General features: G+C 42.1%; 1 protein-coding gene across 2 annotated transcripts in view; it reads right to left on the bottom strand.

The window, feature by feature from the left end:
- Positions 1-11,796, bottom strand: part of POLR1E (RNA polymerase I subunit E) — a 36,992-nt gene extending 25,196 nt beyond the window's left edge. For both annotated transcript variants that reach the window (XM_056518309.1, XM_056518310.1), the window contains exons 1-2: positions 11,646-11,796; positions 7,504-7,604 (exon numbers count right to left, since the gene is read on the bottom strand). In XM_056518309.1, the coding sequence (XP_056374284.1) occupies positions 7,504-7,604; positions 11,646-11,703 (159 nt within the window). In that variant the 5' untranslated portion in view covers positions 11,704-11,796. The remainder of the gene's footprint in view (positions 1-7,503; positions 7,605-11,645) is intronic.
- Between the last annotated feature and the right edge of the window lie 7,731 nt (positions 11,797-19,527).

The following is a 19,527-nucleotide window of genomic DNA, read 5'->3' as shown; positions in this document are numbered from 1 at the left end:
AAATGTTGCATTTTTCTAACTTTGAAACTCTCTGCTTATAAGGAAAATGGATATTCCAAATAAATTATATATTGATTCACATTTATAATTGCATCATAAAGTTGCCATTTTTATTTTTTTGAGGACATTAGAGCGCATCAAAGTATAGCAGCAATTTTCAAAATTTTCACAAAAAATTCTAAATCTGAATTTTTCAGGCACCAGTTGAAGTGGATTTGAGGGGCCTTTCTGTGAGAAATATTCAATAAATGACCCCATTATAGAAACTGCAAAGTGGAGGAGAAAAATCGAAATCTAAATTTTTAACACTAACATGCTCATGTAGCCCCATTTATTTTTACAAGGGTTATAAGGAGAAAAGGCCCCCCAAAACTTGTAACCCAATTTCTCTCGAGTATGTAAATACCTCATATGGTGACCTAAATTGCTCTGTGGGCTTGCAACATGGCTCAAGAGGGAAAGAGCAACTGTGGGATTTTGGAGGGCGAATATTGCTGTCATGGTTTTTGGGGGGCATATTGCATTTAGGAAGCCTCCATGGTGCCAGAACAGCAAAAAATAAATAAAAAAATAAACTCCACACGGCACACTATTTGTGAAACTACATCCCCTCAAGGAACATAAGGGGTATAGTGAACCCTAACACCTCAAAGGTGTTTGACAGGTTTGCGTTGAAGTTGGACGTGAAAATGAAAAATGCGATTTTTAAAACTAAAATGCTGGTGTTACTCCAAATTTTTCATTTTCACATGGGGTAATAGTAGAAAATGAACCCCAATTTCTCCCGAGTAAGGAAATACCCCATATGTGGATGTAAAGTGCTCTGCTGGCGCACTACAGGTCTCAGAACAGAAGGAGCGCCATTGGGCTTTTAGAGAGAATTTTGCTGAAATGTTTTTGGGGGGCATGTTGCATTTAGGAAGCCCCTATGGTTCCATAACAGTAAAAAACACATGGCATACTATTTGGGAAACTACACCCCTCAAGGAACGTAACAAGGGGTATAGTGAGCCTTAACACCCCACAGGTGTTTGACAATTTTTTGCTAAAGTTGGAAGTGAAAATGAAATTTTTTTTTTTTTTTTTTAACTAAAATGCTGGTATTACCCCAAATTTTTCATTTTCACAAGTAGTAATAGGAGAAAAAGCCCCCCATAATTTTTAACACCATTTCTTCTGAGTAAGGAAATACCCCATGTGTGGATGCAAAGTGCTCTGCGGGCAAACTACAAAGCTCAGAAGAGGAGGAGCGTCATTGGGCTTTTGGAGAGAGAATTTGGTGCCATGTGCGTTTTTTTCTTTTTATAGTGTACACTGTGCAGTAAAAGTGATGTTATATTTATTCTGTGAGTCAGTACGATTATGGTGATACTCATGTTATGTCGCTTTCTATGTTCTTTTTCCTTTTCTGAGCAAAATTCTTTTTCTGCCATTCATTTTAAAACAGCCGTAACTTTACTTTTCTTCTGACGCCATTGAGTGAGGGCTTATTTCTTGCAGGACGAGTTGTACTTTTCATTGGTATCATTTTTGCCATACGTGCTACCTTTTGATTTTTTGAATTCCGCTATTTGTATCAAAATTGGCGAGTTTTGCGGGTTTTTTTTAATACGACGTTCACCATGCGGGATAATTTACATTATAATTTTATAGTACACGTCATTACGGACGTGGCAATACCTATTATGTATAGGATTTGTGTTTTTGATCTTTTTTTGGTGATAATACAGGGCTTTTATTAGGAAAGTGGCATTTTATTTTTTTATTTTTTTACACTTCATACTTTTATAAGAACTTTTTATTTAATTTTTTATACTTTTTACAGGTTATACTATGCTGCAATACATTTGTACTGCAGCACAGTATGACCCGATCAGCTACACACACTACAGCCTGTCCGTACAGGCTTCCGTAGCAGGCAGACAGGAGGCCATGATCTGACCTCCTGCTGCCATAGCAACCAACGATCATATCGCGGCGCCACCGTTAGTGAACAGGTGGAGCGCACTTCCCCTCTCAACACCATAGTTGCGTGATCAGGATTGATCACGGCATCTATGCTGCCGGGACTGGCGCACCTTCGGCAGTGCAGGAAATCGCTAGGACGTATGCATACGTCCTATAGCGGGAAGGGGTTAACAACCACTAAAATACTGCTCCTTTATACAAGAATGTTACTACTATATTCTTGTACATAGGAGGCAGTATTATTGTAGTTATATTCTTGTATATAGGAGGCAGTATTATAGTAGTTATATACTTGTGTATATAGGAGCAGTATTACAGTAGTTATATTCTTGTATATAGGAGGCAGTATTACAGTAGTTATATTCTTGTATATAGGAGGCAGTACTACAGTAGTTATATTCTTGTATTTAGGGGCAGTATTATAGTAGTTATATTCTTGTATTTAGGGGGCAGTATTATAGTAGTTATATTCTTGTATTTAGGGGGCAGTATTATAGTAGTTATATTCTTGTATATAGGGGGCAGTATTGTAATACAAGAATATTACTACTATAATACTGCTCCTATATACAAGAATATAACTACTATAATACTGCCTCCTATACAAAAGAATATAACTGCTATAATACTGCCCTCTATATACAAGAATATAACTACTATAATACTACCTCCTATATACAAGAATATAACTACTATTATAGTAGTTATATTCTTGTATATAGAGGGCAGTATTATAGCAGTTATATTCTTGTATATAGGAGGCAGTATTATAGTAGTTATATTCTTGTATATAGGAGGTAGTATTATAGTAGTTATATTCTTGTATATAGGAGGCAGTATTATAGCAGTTATATTCTTGTATATAGGAGGTAGTATTATAGTAGTTATATTCTTGTATATAGAGGGCAGTATTATAGTAGTTATATTCTTGTATATAGGAGGCAGTATTATAGCAGGTAGTATTATAGTATTTATATTCTTGTATATAGAGGGCAGTATTATAGTAGTTATATTCTTGTATATAGGAGGCGGTATTATAGCAGTTATATTCTTTTGTATAGGAGGCAGTATTATAGTAGTTATATTCTTGTATATAGGAGCACTATTATAGTGGTAATATTCATGTATTACAATACTGCCCCCTATATACAAGAATATAACTACTATAATACTGCCTCCTATATACAAGAATATAACTACTGTAATACTGCCTCCTATATACAAGAATATAACTACTGTAATACTGCTCCTATATACACAAGTATATAACTACTATAATACTGCTCCTATATACACAAGTATATAACTACTATAATACTGCTCCTATATACAAGAATATATCTACTATAATACTGCCTCCTATATACAAGAATATAACTACTATAATACTGCTCCTATATACAAGAATATAACTACTATAATACTGCACATATATACAAGAATATAACTACTGTAATACTGCTCCTATATACAAGAATATATCTACTATAATACTGCTCCTATATACAAGAATATATCTACTATAATACTGCTCCTATATACAAGAATATAACTACTTTAATACTGCTCCTATATACAAGAATATAGTAGTATTATAGCGGTTGTTAAAGGGAACCTGTCAGCTGTATTTTCTGGCAAAAGCTGTAGACACAGTTAGATAGCTGTAAGGGTATAAATAAAAAGCCGTACCTTCCCTGGAGCTGATGAAATCTCCACAAAGATAGGACCAAGCTGCTTAGGGGCTACAGCCCAGCACACCTTGCCCTCACCTCCGAGCCCCTCCACGACTGACCTGCAGGACTGGAAGTTGAGGACTAATAAAGAGGCGTGCCAAACTGTGGCATTTGAGCTTTTTTAGAGGAGGGTCCTCGTGTGTTTCATGGGCACAATTATTATGTGTCCAGATTTCAGGGCCTTACAGTGTTTGGTAAGAGTCTCCTGTGATAGGATTCTCCATAGATCGATGAACCTAATAAGTCAGATACGTATCAGTCGGTGTGCTGTATGATGTGTCACATCCTGAGGAGTCACATGGCTGATAAGGGATACTGTACATTTCCCATAATTCTCTCATTCAACCACTGGATCCATATTTGCCTACATACGTCCATAATGTATAGTGGAGGTGTCATGCCCAAGATTTGGGGCTTGCACTTTGATGTGACTATCTTTTTTTAATTTATTTTTTATTTGGGAGTTGCAGTTAGTTACTAACTACAACTCCCAGCACGCTCTGATACAGCCTGTGGCTCAGCAGCTGCCCCAAAGGAAAACTATAACTCCCAGCATGTTGGACTATATAGTAGTATATAATATAGGTCAGTGTTTCCCAACCAGAGGTGCCTCCAGCTGTTGCAAAACTACAACTCCCAGCATGTTGGATTATATAGTAGTATATAGTATTGGTCAGTGTTTCCCAACCAGGGGTGCCTCCAGCTGTTGCAAAACTACAACTCCCAGCATGCCCGGACAGCCGTTGGCTGTCCGGGCATGCTGGGAGTATTAGTTTTGCAACAACTGAAGGCACCCCTGATTGGTGAACACTGACCTATACGTCTACTTACTGCAGGCAGATCTAAATTATACAGATTTTTTTGTTTGTTTATCTGATCTTATATTGGATTAAATGGGCGGAGATAGGAGTGGTTACTACCAATTGGGGGTGTGGCTAGACCATCCTGATTAGACTCCAGAAACCATATGGTCTGTGATATACATCCGTCTCCTTCTCCAGTGCTGGAAAATACACAAACTGCCCCCATTATGGACATGCAGATTTCTCAAAACCGTCTAATAGTGAACTCTTTGGTGTCCATTAGAGATGAGCGAACTTACAGTAAATTCGATTCGTCACGAACTTCTCGGCTCGGCAGTTGCTGTCTTTTCCTGCATAAATTCGTTCAGCTTTCAGGTGCTCCAGTGGGCTGGAAAAAGGTGGATACAGTCCTAGGAGACTCTTTCCTAGGACTGTATCCACCTTTTCCAGCCCACCGGAGCACCGGAAAGCTGAACTAATTTATGCAGGAAAAGTCAGCAACCGCCGAGCTGAAAAGTTTGTGAGGAATCGAATTTACTGTAAGTTCGCTCATCTCTAGTGCCCATAGAAACCAATCACAGCTGGAGGCACACTGGTGAGGAAACACTGAGTTAGGTAACAGACAAACTCAGTGCTTCGCCACCAGTGTTCCTCCAGCTGTTACAAAACTACAACTCCCAGCATGCACTTCTGCAATTGGTCGGTCATTTCTGACGAATCGCAGGGATAGGAGGGGTGGCACCCCTGCCACCTCACTCCTATCCTTTCAGGGGGATCGGGGCTGTGTCGGACAGCCTCGATCACCCTTATTTTCCGGGTCACCGGAAATTCGTGTAGCCCATAACTGCCGCAAATCGCTGGTCTGAATTGACCAGCGATTTGCAGCAATCGCCGATATAAGGGGGTCTCAGGACGCCCCGAGTCCACAAGAGGTTATGGGGGAAGGCTCCAGACATGTAACAGGTTTTCTCTTCTATGTTTATCATTGAAGAGACGTGCAACCAGCTTATGATGCTGTACCTGTCGTCAACAAAAACATTTGATATAATGTAGATACTACCATTATATGTAAATTTGTAATATACATTGGTTAAAAAATGTGTATAAGTGCAGAGCCCTGCTTGTCCACCAACATTAACTGTATTTGGACTCCTCACAGAGACACAGGTAATAGCTGCAGGGACAAAAATATACACATTTTTAACCAATATATATTAGAAATATACAGCCATGGCCTTAAATGTTGGCACCCCTGAAATTTTTCAAGAAAATGAAGTATTTCTCACAGAAAAGGATTGCAGTAACACATGTTTTGCTATACACATGTTTGTTCCCTTTGTGCGTATTGGAACTAAACCAAAAAAGGGAGGAAAAAAAGCAAATTGGACATAATGTCACACCAAACTCCAAAAATGGACTGGACAAAATTATTGGCATTCTTTCAAAATTGTGGAAAATTAAGATTGTTTCAATCCTGTTATGCTCCTTTAAACTCACCTGGGGAAAGTAACAGGTGTGGGCAATATAAATATCACACCTGAAAGCAGAAACAAGGAGAGAAGTTCACTTAGTCTTTGCATTGTGTGTCTGTGTGTGCCACACTAAGCATCGACAACAGAAAGAGGACAAGAACTGTCTGAGTACTTGAGAACCCAAAAAATATGGTAAAATATCAACAATCTCAAGATTACAAGTCCATCTCCAGAGATCTAGATTTGCCTTTGTCCACAGAGCCCAACATTATCAAGAAGTTTGCAACCCATGACACTGTAGCTAATCTCCCTTGGCGTGGACGGAAGAGAAAAATTGATGAAAGGTGTAAACACAGGATGGTCCAGATGGTGGATAAGCAGCCCCAAACAAGTTCCAAAGACATTCAAGCTGTCCTGCAGGCTCAGGGAGCATCAGTGTCAGCGCGAACTGTCAACATTTAAATGAAATGAAACGCTATGGCAGGAGATCCAGGAGGACCCCACTGCTGACACAGACATAAAAAAGAAAGACTACATTTTGCAAAAATTAAATTGAGTAAGCCAAAATCCTTCTGGGAAAACATCTTGTGGACAGATGAGACCAAGATAGAGCTTTTTGGTAAAGCACATCATTCTACTCTTTACCAAAAATGAAATGAGGCCTACAAAGAAAAGAACACAGTACCTACAGGGAAATCTGGTGGAGGCTCAATGATGTTTTGGGGTTGTTTTGCTGCCTCTGGCACTGGGTGCCTTGAATGTGTGCAAGGCATCATGGAATCTGAGGATTACCAATGGATTTTGGGTCACACTTTACAGCCCAGTGTCAGAAAGCTGGGTTTGCGTCCGAGATCTTGGGTCTTCCAGCAGGATAATGAACCCAAACATACGTCAAAAAGCACTCAGAAATGGATGGCAACAAAGCGCTGGAGAGTTCTGAAGTGGCAGCAATGAGTCCAGATCTAAATCCCATTGAACACCTGTGGAGAAATCTTAAAATTGCTGGTGGGAAATGGCGCCCTTCCAATAAGAGAGACCTGGAGCAGTGTGCAAAGGAAGAGTGGTCCAACATTCCGGCTGAGAGGTGTAAGAAGCTTATTGATGGTTATTGGTAGCGATTGATTTCAGTTATTTTTTCCAAAGGGATTGCAACCAAATATTAAGTTAAGGGTGCAAATAATTTTGTCCAGCCCATTTTTGGAGTTTGGTGTGATATGTCCAATTTGCTTTTTTTTCTCTCCTTTTGTGGTTTAGTTCCAATACAAACAAAGGGAATAAACATGTGTGTAGTGAAACGTGTGTTACTGCAATCCTTTTCTGTGAGAAATACTTCATTTTCTAGAAAAATATCAGGGGTGCCAACATTTACAGCCATGACTGTACATATAATGGTATTATCAACATTATACCAAAAGTGTTTTATTGACAACAGGTATACTTTAAAAGATACCAAGGATGAAGCCATAAAAGATACCAAGGATGAAGCCATAAAAGATACCAAGGATAGTTAGCAATGATCTGTCTTACCAAAATTCTCTGGCTTTTGATAGGGGATGTAGCACCTTTGTTGTTATATAATGTAAAAGAAACATTTTCTGGAGTCTGAATCGTTCCATTGGAAAATTGAACTGCAAAATAAATAGAAAATACCATACTGTTACTTTGTATGCAAAACGTTAAAAAAAAAAATCTATACAAGATGTGATCATAGTCTAACAAGCTGAGATAACGTGCTCAGCTGCCATCTGTAGTTCTTTCCAGGATCTTTGTTTTGCTCCTTTGTCCTTCCCTAAATTCATTTTATTTATCCCTATCTAAGGGTCTATCGGAGGAGGGATGGGCAGCAGTGATGGGCTTTTATACTACAAAAAGGTTCTGACACCTTAATGCTCCATACTCACATCTCTTGATCATATATATATATATATATATATATATATATATATATATATATACACACACACACACACACGGAGGCAGATCACTCGTGGCCCAGTATATGTATATATGGAGGCAGATCACTCGTGGTCCAGTATATGTATATATGGAGGCTGATCACTCCTGGTCCAGTATATGTATATATGGAGGCAGATCACTCCTGGTCCAGTATATGTATATATGGAGGCTGATCACTCCTGGTCCAGTATATGTATATATGGAGGCTGATCACTCGTGGTCCAGTATATGCATATATGGAGGCAGATCACTCCTGGTCCAGTATATGCATATATGGAGGCAGATCACTCGTGGTCCAGTATATGTATACATGGAGGCAGATCACTCGTGGTCCAGTATATGTATATATGGAGGCAGATCACTCGTGGTCCAGTATATGTATATATGGAGGCTGATCACTCGTGGTCCAGTATATGTATATATGGAGGCAGATCACTCCTGGTCCAGTATATGCATATATGGAGGCAGATCACTCGTGGTCCAGTATATGTATATATTGAGGCAGATCACTCGTGGTCCAGTATATGCATATATTGAGGCAGATCACTCGTGGTCCAGTATATGCATATATTGAGGCAGATCACTCGTGGTCCAGTATATGCATATATGGAGGCGCAGATCACTCGTGGTCCAGTATATGCATATATGGAGGCGCAGATCACTCGTGGTCCAGTATATGCATATATGGAGGCACAGATCACTCGCGGTCCAGTATATGCATATATTGAGGCAGATCACTCGCGGTCCAGTATATGCATATATGGAGGCGCAGATCACTCGCGGTCCAGTATATGCATATATGGAGGCGCAGATCACTCGCGGTCCAGTATATGCATATATGGAGGCGCAGATCACTCGCGGTCCAGTATATGCATATATGGAGGCAGATCACTCGCGGTCCAGTATATGTATATATGGAGGCAGATCACTCGTGGTCCAGTATATGTATATATGGAGGCAGATCACTCGTGGTCCAGTATATGTATATATGGAGGCAGATCACTCGTGGCCCAGTATATGTATATATGGAGGCAGATCACTCGTGGTCCAGTATATGTATATATGGAGGCAGATCACTCCTGGTCCAGTATATGTATATATGGAGGCAGATCACTCGTGGTCCAGTATATGTATATATGGAGGCAGATCACTCGTGGTCCAGTATATGTATATATGGAGGCTGATCACTCCTGGTCCAGTATATGTATATATGGAGGCAGATCACTCGTGGTCCAGTATATGTATATATGGAGGCAGATCACTCGTGGTCCAGTATATGTATATATGGAGGCAGATCACTCGTGGTCCAGTATATGTATATATGGAGGCAGATCACTCGTGGTCCAGTATATGTATATATGGAGGCAGATCACTCCTGGTCCAGTATATGTATATATGGAGGCAGATCACTCGTGGTCCAGTATATGTATATATGGAGGCAGATCACTCGTGGTCCAGTATATGTATATATGGAGGCTGATCACTCCTGGTCCAGTATATGTATATATGGAGGCAGATCACTCGTGGTCCAGTATATGTATATATGGAGGCAGATCACTCGTGGTCCAGTAAATGTATATATGGAGGCAGATCACTCGTGGTCCAGTATATGAATATATATGGAGGCAGATCACTCCTGGTCCAGTATATGTATATATGAAGTCAGATCACTCGCGGTCCAGTATATGCATATATTGAGGCAGATCACTCGTGGTCCAGTATATGCATATATTGAGGCAGATCACTCGTGGTCCAGTATATGCATATATTGAGGCAGATCACTCGTGGTCCAGTATATGCATATATTGAGGCAGATCACTCGTGGTCCAGTATATGCATATATGGAGGCGCAGATCACTCGTGGTCCAGTATATGCATATATGGAGGCGCAGATCACTCGTGGTCCAGTATATGCATATATGGAGGCACAGATCACTCGTGGTCCAGTATATGCATATATTGAGGCAGATCACTCGTGGTCCAGTATATGCATATATGGAGGCAGATCACTCGCGGTCCAGTATATGTATATATGGAGGCAGATCACTCGTGGCCCAGTATATGTATATATGAAGGCAGATCACTCGTGGTCCAGTATATGTATATATGGAGGCAGATCACTCGTGGTCCAGTATATGTATATATGGAGGCAGATCACTCGTGGTCCAGTATATGTATATATGGAGGCTGATCACTCGCGGTCCAGTATATGTATATATGGAGGCAGATCACTCGTGGCCCAGTATATGTATATATGAAGGCAGATCACTCGTGGTCCAGTATATGTATATATGGAGGCAGATCACTCGTGGTCCAGTATATGTATATATGGAGGCAGATCACTCGTGGTCCAGTATATGTATATATGGAGGCTGATCACTCCTGGTCCAGTATATGTATATATGGAGGCAGATCACTCCTGGTCCAGTATATGTATATATGGAGGCAGATCACTCGTGGTCCAGTATATGTATATATGGAGGCAGATCACTCGTGGTCCAGTATATGTATATATGGAGGCAGATCACTCGTGGTCCAGTATATGTATATATGGAGGCAGATCACTCGTGGTCCAGTATATGTATATATGGAGGCAGATCACTCGTGGTCCAGTATATGTATATATGGAGGCAGATCACTCGTGGTCCAGTAAATGTATATATGGAGGCAGATCACTCCTGGTCCAGTATATGAATATATATGTTGGCAGATCACTCCTGGTCCAGTATATGTATATATGAAGTCAGATCACTCCTGGTCCAGTATATGCATATATGAAGTCAGATCACTCGCGGTCCAGTATATGCATATATTGAGGCAGATCACTCGTGGTCCAGTATATGCATATATTGAGGCAGATCACTCGTGGTCCAGTATATGCATATATGGAGGTGCAGATCACTCGTGGTCCAGTATATGCATATATGGAGGCGCAGATCACTCGTGATCCAGTATATGCATATATGGAGGCACAGATCACTCGTGGTCCAGTATATGTATATATGGAGGCACAGATCACTCGTGGTCCAGTATATGTATATATGGAGGCTGATCACTCCTGGTCCAGTATATGTATATATGGAGGCTGATCACTCGTGGTCCAGTATATGCATATATGGAGGCACAGATCACTCGTGGTCCAGTATATGCATATATTGAGGCAGATCACTCGTGGTCCAGTATATGCATATATGGAGGCGCAGATCACTCGTGGTCCAGTATATGCATATATGGAGGCGCAGATCACTCGCGGTCCAGTATATGCATATATGGAGGCGCAGATCACTCGCGGTCCAGTATATGCATATATGGAGGCGCAGATCACTCGCGGTCCAGTATATGCATATATGGAGGCAGATCACTCGTGGTCCAGTATATGTATATAAGGCAGATCACTTGTGGTTCAGTGTGTGTGTGTGTGTGTATATATATATATATATATATATATATATATATATATATATGAAATTAACTCGTGGTCCAGTATATGTATATAAGAAGTCAGATCAGTCGTGGTTTTAAGACTGCTCTATGACAACAATTACTACTGCTCTGGCAGATTGTCCATGACACAACTATGTAGAGCCAGACAGAGCAGACAAGGAGGCTGTAGACTGTCACATGAGCTCAGGACCTACAGCAGCACTACCTGGTCACTTGTAGCATGCAAGGGAAAGGCAACGCTGTAAAGCCGCTTGTGCAACAAGACTCACCCAGCAGAGCCGGCCGCTCAGGGTCCCCCCGGTACTCCCAGGTGGCTTTCCCAGCCATGTCTCCACACACGTGGGCTCCGGAGGCTTCCTCCCAGCTTGTGGGCTGTAACCAACAAACTACAAACACAGCGATCAAGAGAGACTACTGGCCTCGGCTCTACACGTGAATACAGCGGACTGCGCCCTCTGCTGGCCCTCGCCTGCGATGACATTACTTCTAGTTATACATGTGTAGTAATACCCACAAGGGTTTTATTGTAGACCAGACCATGGCTGTCCTTATATGACACCTATATATGATTATTGGTGCCCAAAAGTGCAACAGCTGGGAGCTATAGAATTGGGAATACTGCTCTACATGATACTGTGTTCAATAGTTATATTTAAAGGGGTACTCCGGTGGAAAACTTTTTTTTTAATCAACTGGTGCCAGAAAGTTAAATAGATGTGTGAATTAATTCTAATAAAAAATCTTAATCCTTCCAGTACTTATTAGCTGCTGAATACTTCAGAAGAAATTATTTTCTTTTTGGAACATAGTGCTCTCTGCTGACATCACGAGCACAGTGCTTTCTGCTGACATCTCCATTTTATTCCCTTGGGGACGAAGGGTTTTTCCATTTTTACACTTTCGTTTTTTCCTCCTTACCTTCTAAAAATCATAACCCTTTAAATGTTGCACCTAAAATCCATATGATGGCTTATTTTTCGCACCACCAATTCTACTTTGTAATGACATCAGTAATTTTACACAAACATTTACGCGAAATGGAAAAAAAAATCATTGTGCGACAAAATTGAAGAAAAAATGCCATTTTGTAAACTTTGGGGGCTTCCGTTTCTACACCGTTCATTTTTCGGTAAAAATAACACCTTATCATTATTCTGTAGGTCCATGCGATTAAAATGATACCCTACTTATATAGGTTTGATTTTGTCGTACTTCTGGAAAAAATCATAAACTACATGCAGGAAAATGTATATGTTTAAAATTGTCGTCTTCTGACCCCCTATAACTTTTTATTTTTTGTGCCGTGATCTGAAGTTTTTAGCTGTACCATTTTTGTATTGATCAGACTTTTTGAAACGCTACTCTGCTCTGCTCTCTGCTGACATCTCTGTCCATTTTAAGAACTGTCCAGAGTAGGAGAAAATCCCCATAGCAAACATATGCTGCTCTGGACAGTTCCTAAAATGGACAGAGATGTCAGTAGAGAGCATTGTGCTCGTGATGTCAGCAGAGAGCTCTGTGTTCCATAAAGAAAATAATTTCCTCTGTAGTATTCAGCAGCTAATAAGTACTGGAAGGTATTTTTTAATAGAAGTCATTTACAAATCTGTTAACCTTTCTGGCATCAGTTGATTAAAAAAAAAAATTCCACCAGAGTACCCCTTTAATGTCTAAATTCTGCTGTTATATAATACCAGAATAAGCTCCATTTACACAGCGGAATTTCCGAGGAGAATCCAGCAGAAAAATTCTGCTTGGAAATTCAGTTGCAGCATAATCCCTTTCTTTTCAATGGGATTCTGCTGCACAAGGCAGAATTTTCATGGTGGAAACATCTGCTGCAAAAATTCAAATTCCAGACTCTGAAATAATGAACATCTCATTTGTTTCTAGCGTCGGCTTTTTCTGCTGATGCCTGCTGCCTGCAGAGCGTCCGCCCATAATTTTTTTGGACAGACATCTTGCCTGAATAGGGCCTAACACTGCGATACAATGCATAAGTAAGGCTCTATTCACATTTATTATCTGGCCTACCAATCTGTCAGCATACCAGCAGAACAGTACGCTAACATTTACTGCAGTGTACCCATGCTGCCTCCATTAAATTCAGTGTTATGTTCCAAAGTCTTAGGCTAGGTTCAGACTACGGAATTTCCGACAGAAATTCAGTCGTAAAATTTCCGTCAGAAATTCCGTTTGCTAAAATGTATAGTGTAGTGAATGGTTTTCCGTTCACAAATTCACACTTCGGAATTTGTGAAGCGGAAAATCCGCTTAGTAAATCCGCTTAGAAATTTCCGGCTGAAGAATGGTGTTGCTCTTTCTTCAGGTGGAATTCCTCGCAGAACACATTGTAGTCTATGGAAGACTGCAGTGTCCACGCGGTCCAAGCGCCGACTTATTCAGTCGGCGCAGGCGGAACTCAGAATCTCCGGGCGGAAATTTTCTGCCCGGAGATTCCGTAGTCTGAACCTAGCCTTAGGGTTAAAACGTGCATACTGTTGTATAAATGATGCCTTGGTCACCTGATGCTCCCTAGCCTGTGACTGTAAAGAGTCCCTAGCCCAGCCTCCTCTCCTAGTATCGGAGTGAACCCAAAGCAGTCTAAATCTGGCTCTTGCTGACATGTCTCCCAGCTCTGCTCTTACTAGGCAGTCCAGTCAGTTTATATATAAACCTATAAGTGCTACATGAAATAATTATAACTCCAGTAAAAATAAATGTTTATATAAATGTTTGAATCCCCCCTTTTCAAATAAAATAATGTAAACAAAAATAAACATATATTACTACTGACACCCGTTGCAATCGTTCTTTATAATCTGGAGAAGCAGGCGGCACTCCGCAGCTCTCCGCTCCGCTCCCCTGCCAGGCACTGTACTTGGCTGTGATGTTCTCTTGTCAAGAGTGACACCCACTGTGATCTGTCCCTTTCTGAAAGGTACTACTGCTCCCAACATGGAGCAAACTCTGCTCCATGCTGGGAGCTGTAGTAGTACCTGCACTAATAGACAGATCGCAGCGGGTGTCACTCCGGACACCCGTTGCGATCTTAAAACCCTGCCTTACAGGAACCATGTCTTGTGGTCTGATGAGATAAAGATTATTTGGTTCAGATGTTATCAAGCGTGTATCAGCAACCAGGTAAGGAGTAAAAAGACAAGTGTCTCTTGTCTACAGTGAAGCATGGTGATGGAAATGTTGATATGGTAATACACAACAGTGTCATGGTCTGGGCCTGCATGAGTGCTGCTGGCACTGTGGAGCTACAGTTCATTGAGGGAACCATGAATGCCCACATGTACAGTGACATACTGAAGCAGAGGATGACCCCCCCCCCCCTTCAGAGACCAGGCCGTAGGGCAGTATTCGGAGATGATAACAACCCTAAACACTCCTCCCAGACCACCTTGGACTGGCCAAGCATGTCTCCAGATCTTAACCCTATCGAGCACTTGTGGGGCATCCTCAACTGGAAGATGGGGGAGCGCAAGGTCTCCAACATCCACAAGCTCTGTGAAATCGTCATGCAGAAGTGGAAGAGGACCCCAGTGGCAACCTGCTCTGGTGCATTCCATGCCCAAGAGACTAAGGCTAGGTTTCCACACAGGTTTTATTTTTTTTTGGAAAACTGTCACAGTTTTTGACCAAAGTTAGAAGTGGATCCAGCAGCACAGAGTATAAGTACTTCCTTTATATTTCCTAGTCATTTTGAATACACTTCTGGCTTTGGCTCAAAAACTGCAGTGGGAGTTTTCCAAAAAAACACCAGAAAAAAAAAACTGTGTGGAAAAGGCAGGGCTGGAGATAATGGTGGCCACAATTTGGACATTTCCTCTTAGGGGTGCACTCACTTTTGTTTCTGGTAATTATTAGCGGAACACTGATTAACCCCTTAAGGACCCGAGGTTTTTCCATTTAGCATTTTCGTTTTTTCCTCCTTACCTTTAAAAAATCTTTAAAAACTCTTTCAATTTTGCGCTTATTTTTTGTGCCACCAATTCTACTTTGTAATGACATCAGTAATTTTACCCAAAAATCTACGGCGAAACGGAAAAAAAAATCATTGTGAGACAAAAAATTTTTTTTAAACGCCATTTTGTAACTTTTGGGGGCTTCCGTTTCTACACAGTACATTTTTCGGTAAAAATGACACCTAATCTTTATTCTGTAGGTCCATATGATTAAAATGATCCCCTACTTATGTAGGTTTGGTTTTGTCGTACTTCTGGAAAAAAATCATAACTACATGCAGGAAAACTTATATGTTTAAAATTGTCATCTTCTGACCCCTATAACTATTTTCTTTTTCCGCGTATGGGGCGGTATGAGGGCTCATTTTTTGCGCCGTGATCTGAGATTCCAGGTACCATTTTTGCATTGATAGGACTTATTGATCGCTTTTTATAAATTTTTTCATGATATGAAAAGTGACCAAAAATGCACTATTTTGGACTATGTAATTTTTTTGCGCATACACCATTGACCGTGAGGTTTAATTATTAATGATATATTTTTATAATTCTGACATTTCCGCACACGGCGATACCACATATGTTTATTTTTATTTTTATTTACACTGGGTTTTTTTTTTATGGGAAAAGGGGGGTGATTCAAACTTTTATTAGGGAAGGTGTTAAATGATCTTTATTCACTTTTTTTTTTTCACTTTTTTTTTTGCAGTGTTATAGCTCCCATAGGGGGCTATAACACTGCACACACTGATCTTTTACATTGATCAATGGTTTCTCATAAGAAACCACTGATCGATGATTCTGCCGCTTGACTGCTCATGCCTGGATCTCAGGCACTGAGCAGTCATTCGGTGATCGGACACCAGGAGGCAAGGTAGGAGACCCTCCTCGTGTCTTACAGCTGTTCGGGATGCCGCAATTTTGCCACAGCGATCCTGAACAGCTCCCTGAGCTAATCGGCATGGTTTTACTTTCACTTTGCACACGGCGTTCAACTTTCAACGCCGATTCTAAAGGGTTAATAGCGCGCGGCACCGCGATCAGTGCTGCGCGCTATTAGCCACGGGTCCCAGCTGTTGTTAGAAGCCGGGTACGACCCGCTATAGAATGGGAGCAGACTCATGACGTCCTTAACCTGTTCAGGACCCAGGGCGTAATTTTACGCCCCGGCGCCCTGGTACTTAAGGACCCACGGCGTAAACTTACGCCCTGGCGGTTTCCGGCCCCTGCCGTGCGCCGGGCAGAGATTGGAAGCGGATGCCTGCTGAAATACTTCAGCAGGCATCCAGGGCAAACGCCGAGGGGGGCCATGTAGGCCCCCCATGTCGGCAATCGCCGCAAATCGCAAGGGAAATCGCCCTTGCGATCTGCGGCGATACCGGGCTGATCGGGTCTCTGGGACCCGACTGCCCGGTAATTTTGCATGATCCCGGTTGTCACAGACATGCTAATGTATAGGAGCGAGGTGGCAAGCCTGCCACCTCCTCCTATACCCTGCGATCCGTCGGTTAGTTAACCGACCAATCGCAGGAGGGGGGGGGCGGTTACTTCCTCCCGTCCTGCCCGGCCCCTGAAAGTCCGGAGAGGACGGGAGGAAGACCAGAGGACGCGGCGGGGGACGGGGGAGTGCTGGGGACCGGCCCCGATACTTACCTCGTACCTGAAGACCCGGATCCCGGCGAGGAAGACGGCGGCGACAGGTGAGTAGATCTTCAGCCGCGGTCGGGCCCTTTACAGCAATGCACGTCGCCGTAAAGTGACATGCATTGCTGTAATGGGACCCTGTAAACTACAACTCCCAGCATGCCCAGACAGCCCTTGGCGTCTGGGCATGCTGGGAGTTGCAGTTTTGCAACATCTGGAGGTCCACAGTTTGGAGACCACTGTGCCCTTCCAGATGTTGCAAAACTACACATCCTCAGCATGCCCTTACTGTCCAGGCATGCTGGGAGTTGTAGTTCTGTAACATCTGGCCCTTCTGGCCCTTGACAGTTTTGGCATACTGGGAGTTGTAGTTTTGCAACATCTGGAAGGGCACAGATTGGGAACCACTGTATTAGTGGTCTGCAAACTGTAGTCCTCCAGATGTTGCAAAACTACAACTCCAAGCATGCTGGGAGTTGTAGTTCGGCAACATCTGGCTCTAAAGATGTTGCCGAACTACTACTTCCAGCATGCCTGAGAATGTTTGGAAGTTGTGGTTTTGCAACAACTGGAGGCACACTGGTTGGGAAACATTGTCTGTTTCCTAACTCAGTGTTTCCCAACCCGTGTGCCTCCAGCTGTTGCAAAACTATAACTACCAGCATGCACTGATAGACTGTGCATGCTGGGAGTTGTAGTTTTATAACAGCTGGAGGTTCCCCCCCCTGTGAATGTACAGGGTACATTCACATGGGCAGGGGCTTACAGTGATTATCAGGCTGCAAGTTTGCGATGCAGCAAATTTTGCGCTGCAGCTCAAACTTGCAGCGGGAAACTCGCTGTAATCCCCCGCCCGTGTGACTGTACCCTAAAAACACTACACTACACTACACTACCACAAAATAAAATAAAAAGTAAAAAAAACACTACATATACCCCTACACAGCCCCCCTCCCCAATAAAAATGAAAAACGTCTGGTACGCCACTGTTTCCAAAATGGAGCCTCCAGCTGTTGCAAAACAACAACTCCCAGTATTGCCGGACAGCCGTTGACTGTCCAAGCATGCTGGGAGTTTTGCAACAGCTGGAGGCACCCTGTTTGGGAATCACTGGCATAGAATACCCTATGTCCACCCCTATGTAAATCCATAATTCAGGCCTCAAATGCGCATGGCGCTCTCACTTTGGAGCCCTGTCGTATTTCAAGGCAACAGAATAGGGCCACATATGGGGTATCGCCGTACTCGGGAGAAATTGACTAACAAATTTTGGGGGGCTTTTTCTCCTTTCACCCCTTATGAAAAGGTGAAGTTGGGGTCTACACCAGCATGTTAGTGTAAAAAAATTAATTTTTTACACTAACATCCTGGTGTTGCCCTATACTTTTCATTTTGACAAGAGGTAAAAGGGAAAAAAGCCCCCCAAAATTTGTATTGCAGTTTCTCCCGACTACGGAGATACCCCATATGTGGGCGCAAAGTGCTCTGGGGGTGCACAACAAGGCCCAGAAGGGAGAGTGCGCCATGTACATTTGAGGTGATTTTCACAGGGGTGGCTGATTGTTACAGCGGTTTTGACAAACGCAAAAAAAAAAACACATGTGACCCCATTTCGGAAACTACACCCCTCACGGAATGTAATGAGGGGTGCAGTGAGAATTTACACCCCACTGGTGTCTGACAGAGCTTTGGAACAGTGGGCTGTGCAAATAAAACATTTTGTACAGACCACTGTTTCAAAGATCTGACAGACACCAGTGGGTTGTAAATGCTCACTGTACCCCTTGTTACATTCCTCAAGGGGTCTAGTTTCCAAAATGGTAAGCCATGTGGGGGTATTTTGCTGTCCTGGCACCATAGGGGCTTCCTAAATGCGACATGCCCCCGAGCAAAATTTGCTCTCAAAAAGCCAAATATGACTCCTTCTCTTCTGAGCATTGTAGTTCGCCCGTAGTGCACTTCAGGTCAACTTATGGGGTACCTCCATACTCAGAAGAGATGGGGTTACAAATTTTGGGGGGTATTTTCTGCTATTAACCCTTGAAAAAATGTGAAATTTGGGGGGAAATACACATTTTAGTGAAAAAAATTATATATTTTTTTACATATGCAAAAGTCGTGAAACACCTGTGGGGTATTAAGGCTCACTTTATTCCTTGTTACGTTCCTCAAGGGGTCTAGTTTCCAAAATGGTATGCCATGTGGGGGGGTTTTGCTGTTCTGGCACCATAGGGGCTTCCTAAATGCAACATGCCCCCCAAAAACCATTTCAGAAAAACATACTCTCCAAAATCCCCTTGTCGCTCTTTCGCTTCTGAGCCCTCTACTGTGCCCGCTGAACACTTTACATAGACATATGAGGTATGCGCTTACTCGAGAGAAATTGGGCTACAAAAATAACAATCCATTTTCTCCTTTTACCCCTTGTAAAAATTCAAAAATTTGGTCTACAAGAACATGCGAGTATAAAAAATGAAGATTGTGAATTTTCTCCTTCACTTTGCTTCTATTCCTGTGAAACACCTAAAGGGTT

This window comes from Hyla sarda, chromosome 1 (genome assembly GCF_029499605.1).
Source record: "Hyla sarda isolate aHylSar1 chromosome 1, aHylSar1.hap1, whole genome shotgun sequence".
In the NCBI taxonomy this organism is placed as follows: Eukaryota; Metazoa; Chordata; class Amphibia; order Anura; family Hylidae; genus Hyla; species Hyla sarda.
The sequence above is the reverse complement of the archived record's forward strand: the minus strand, read 5'-3'. Positions and strand labels throughout refer to the sequence as shown.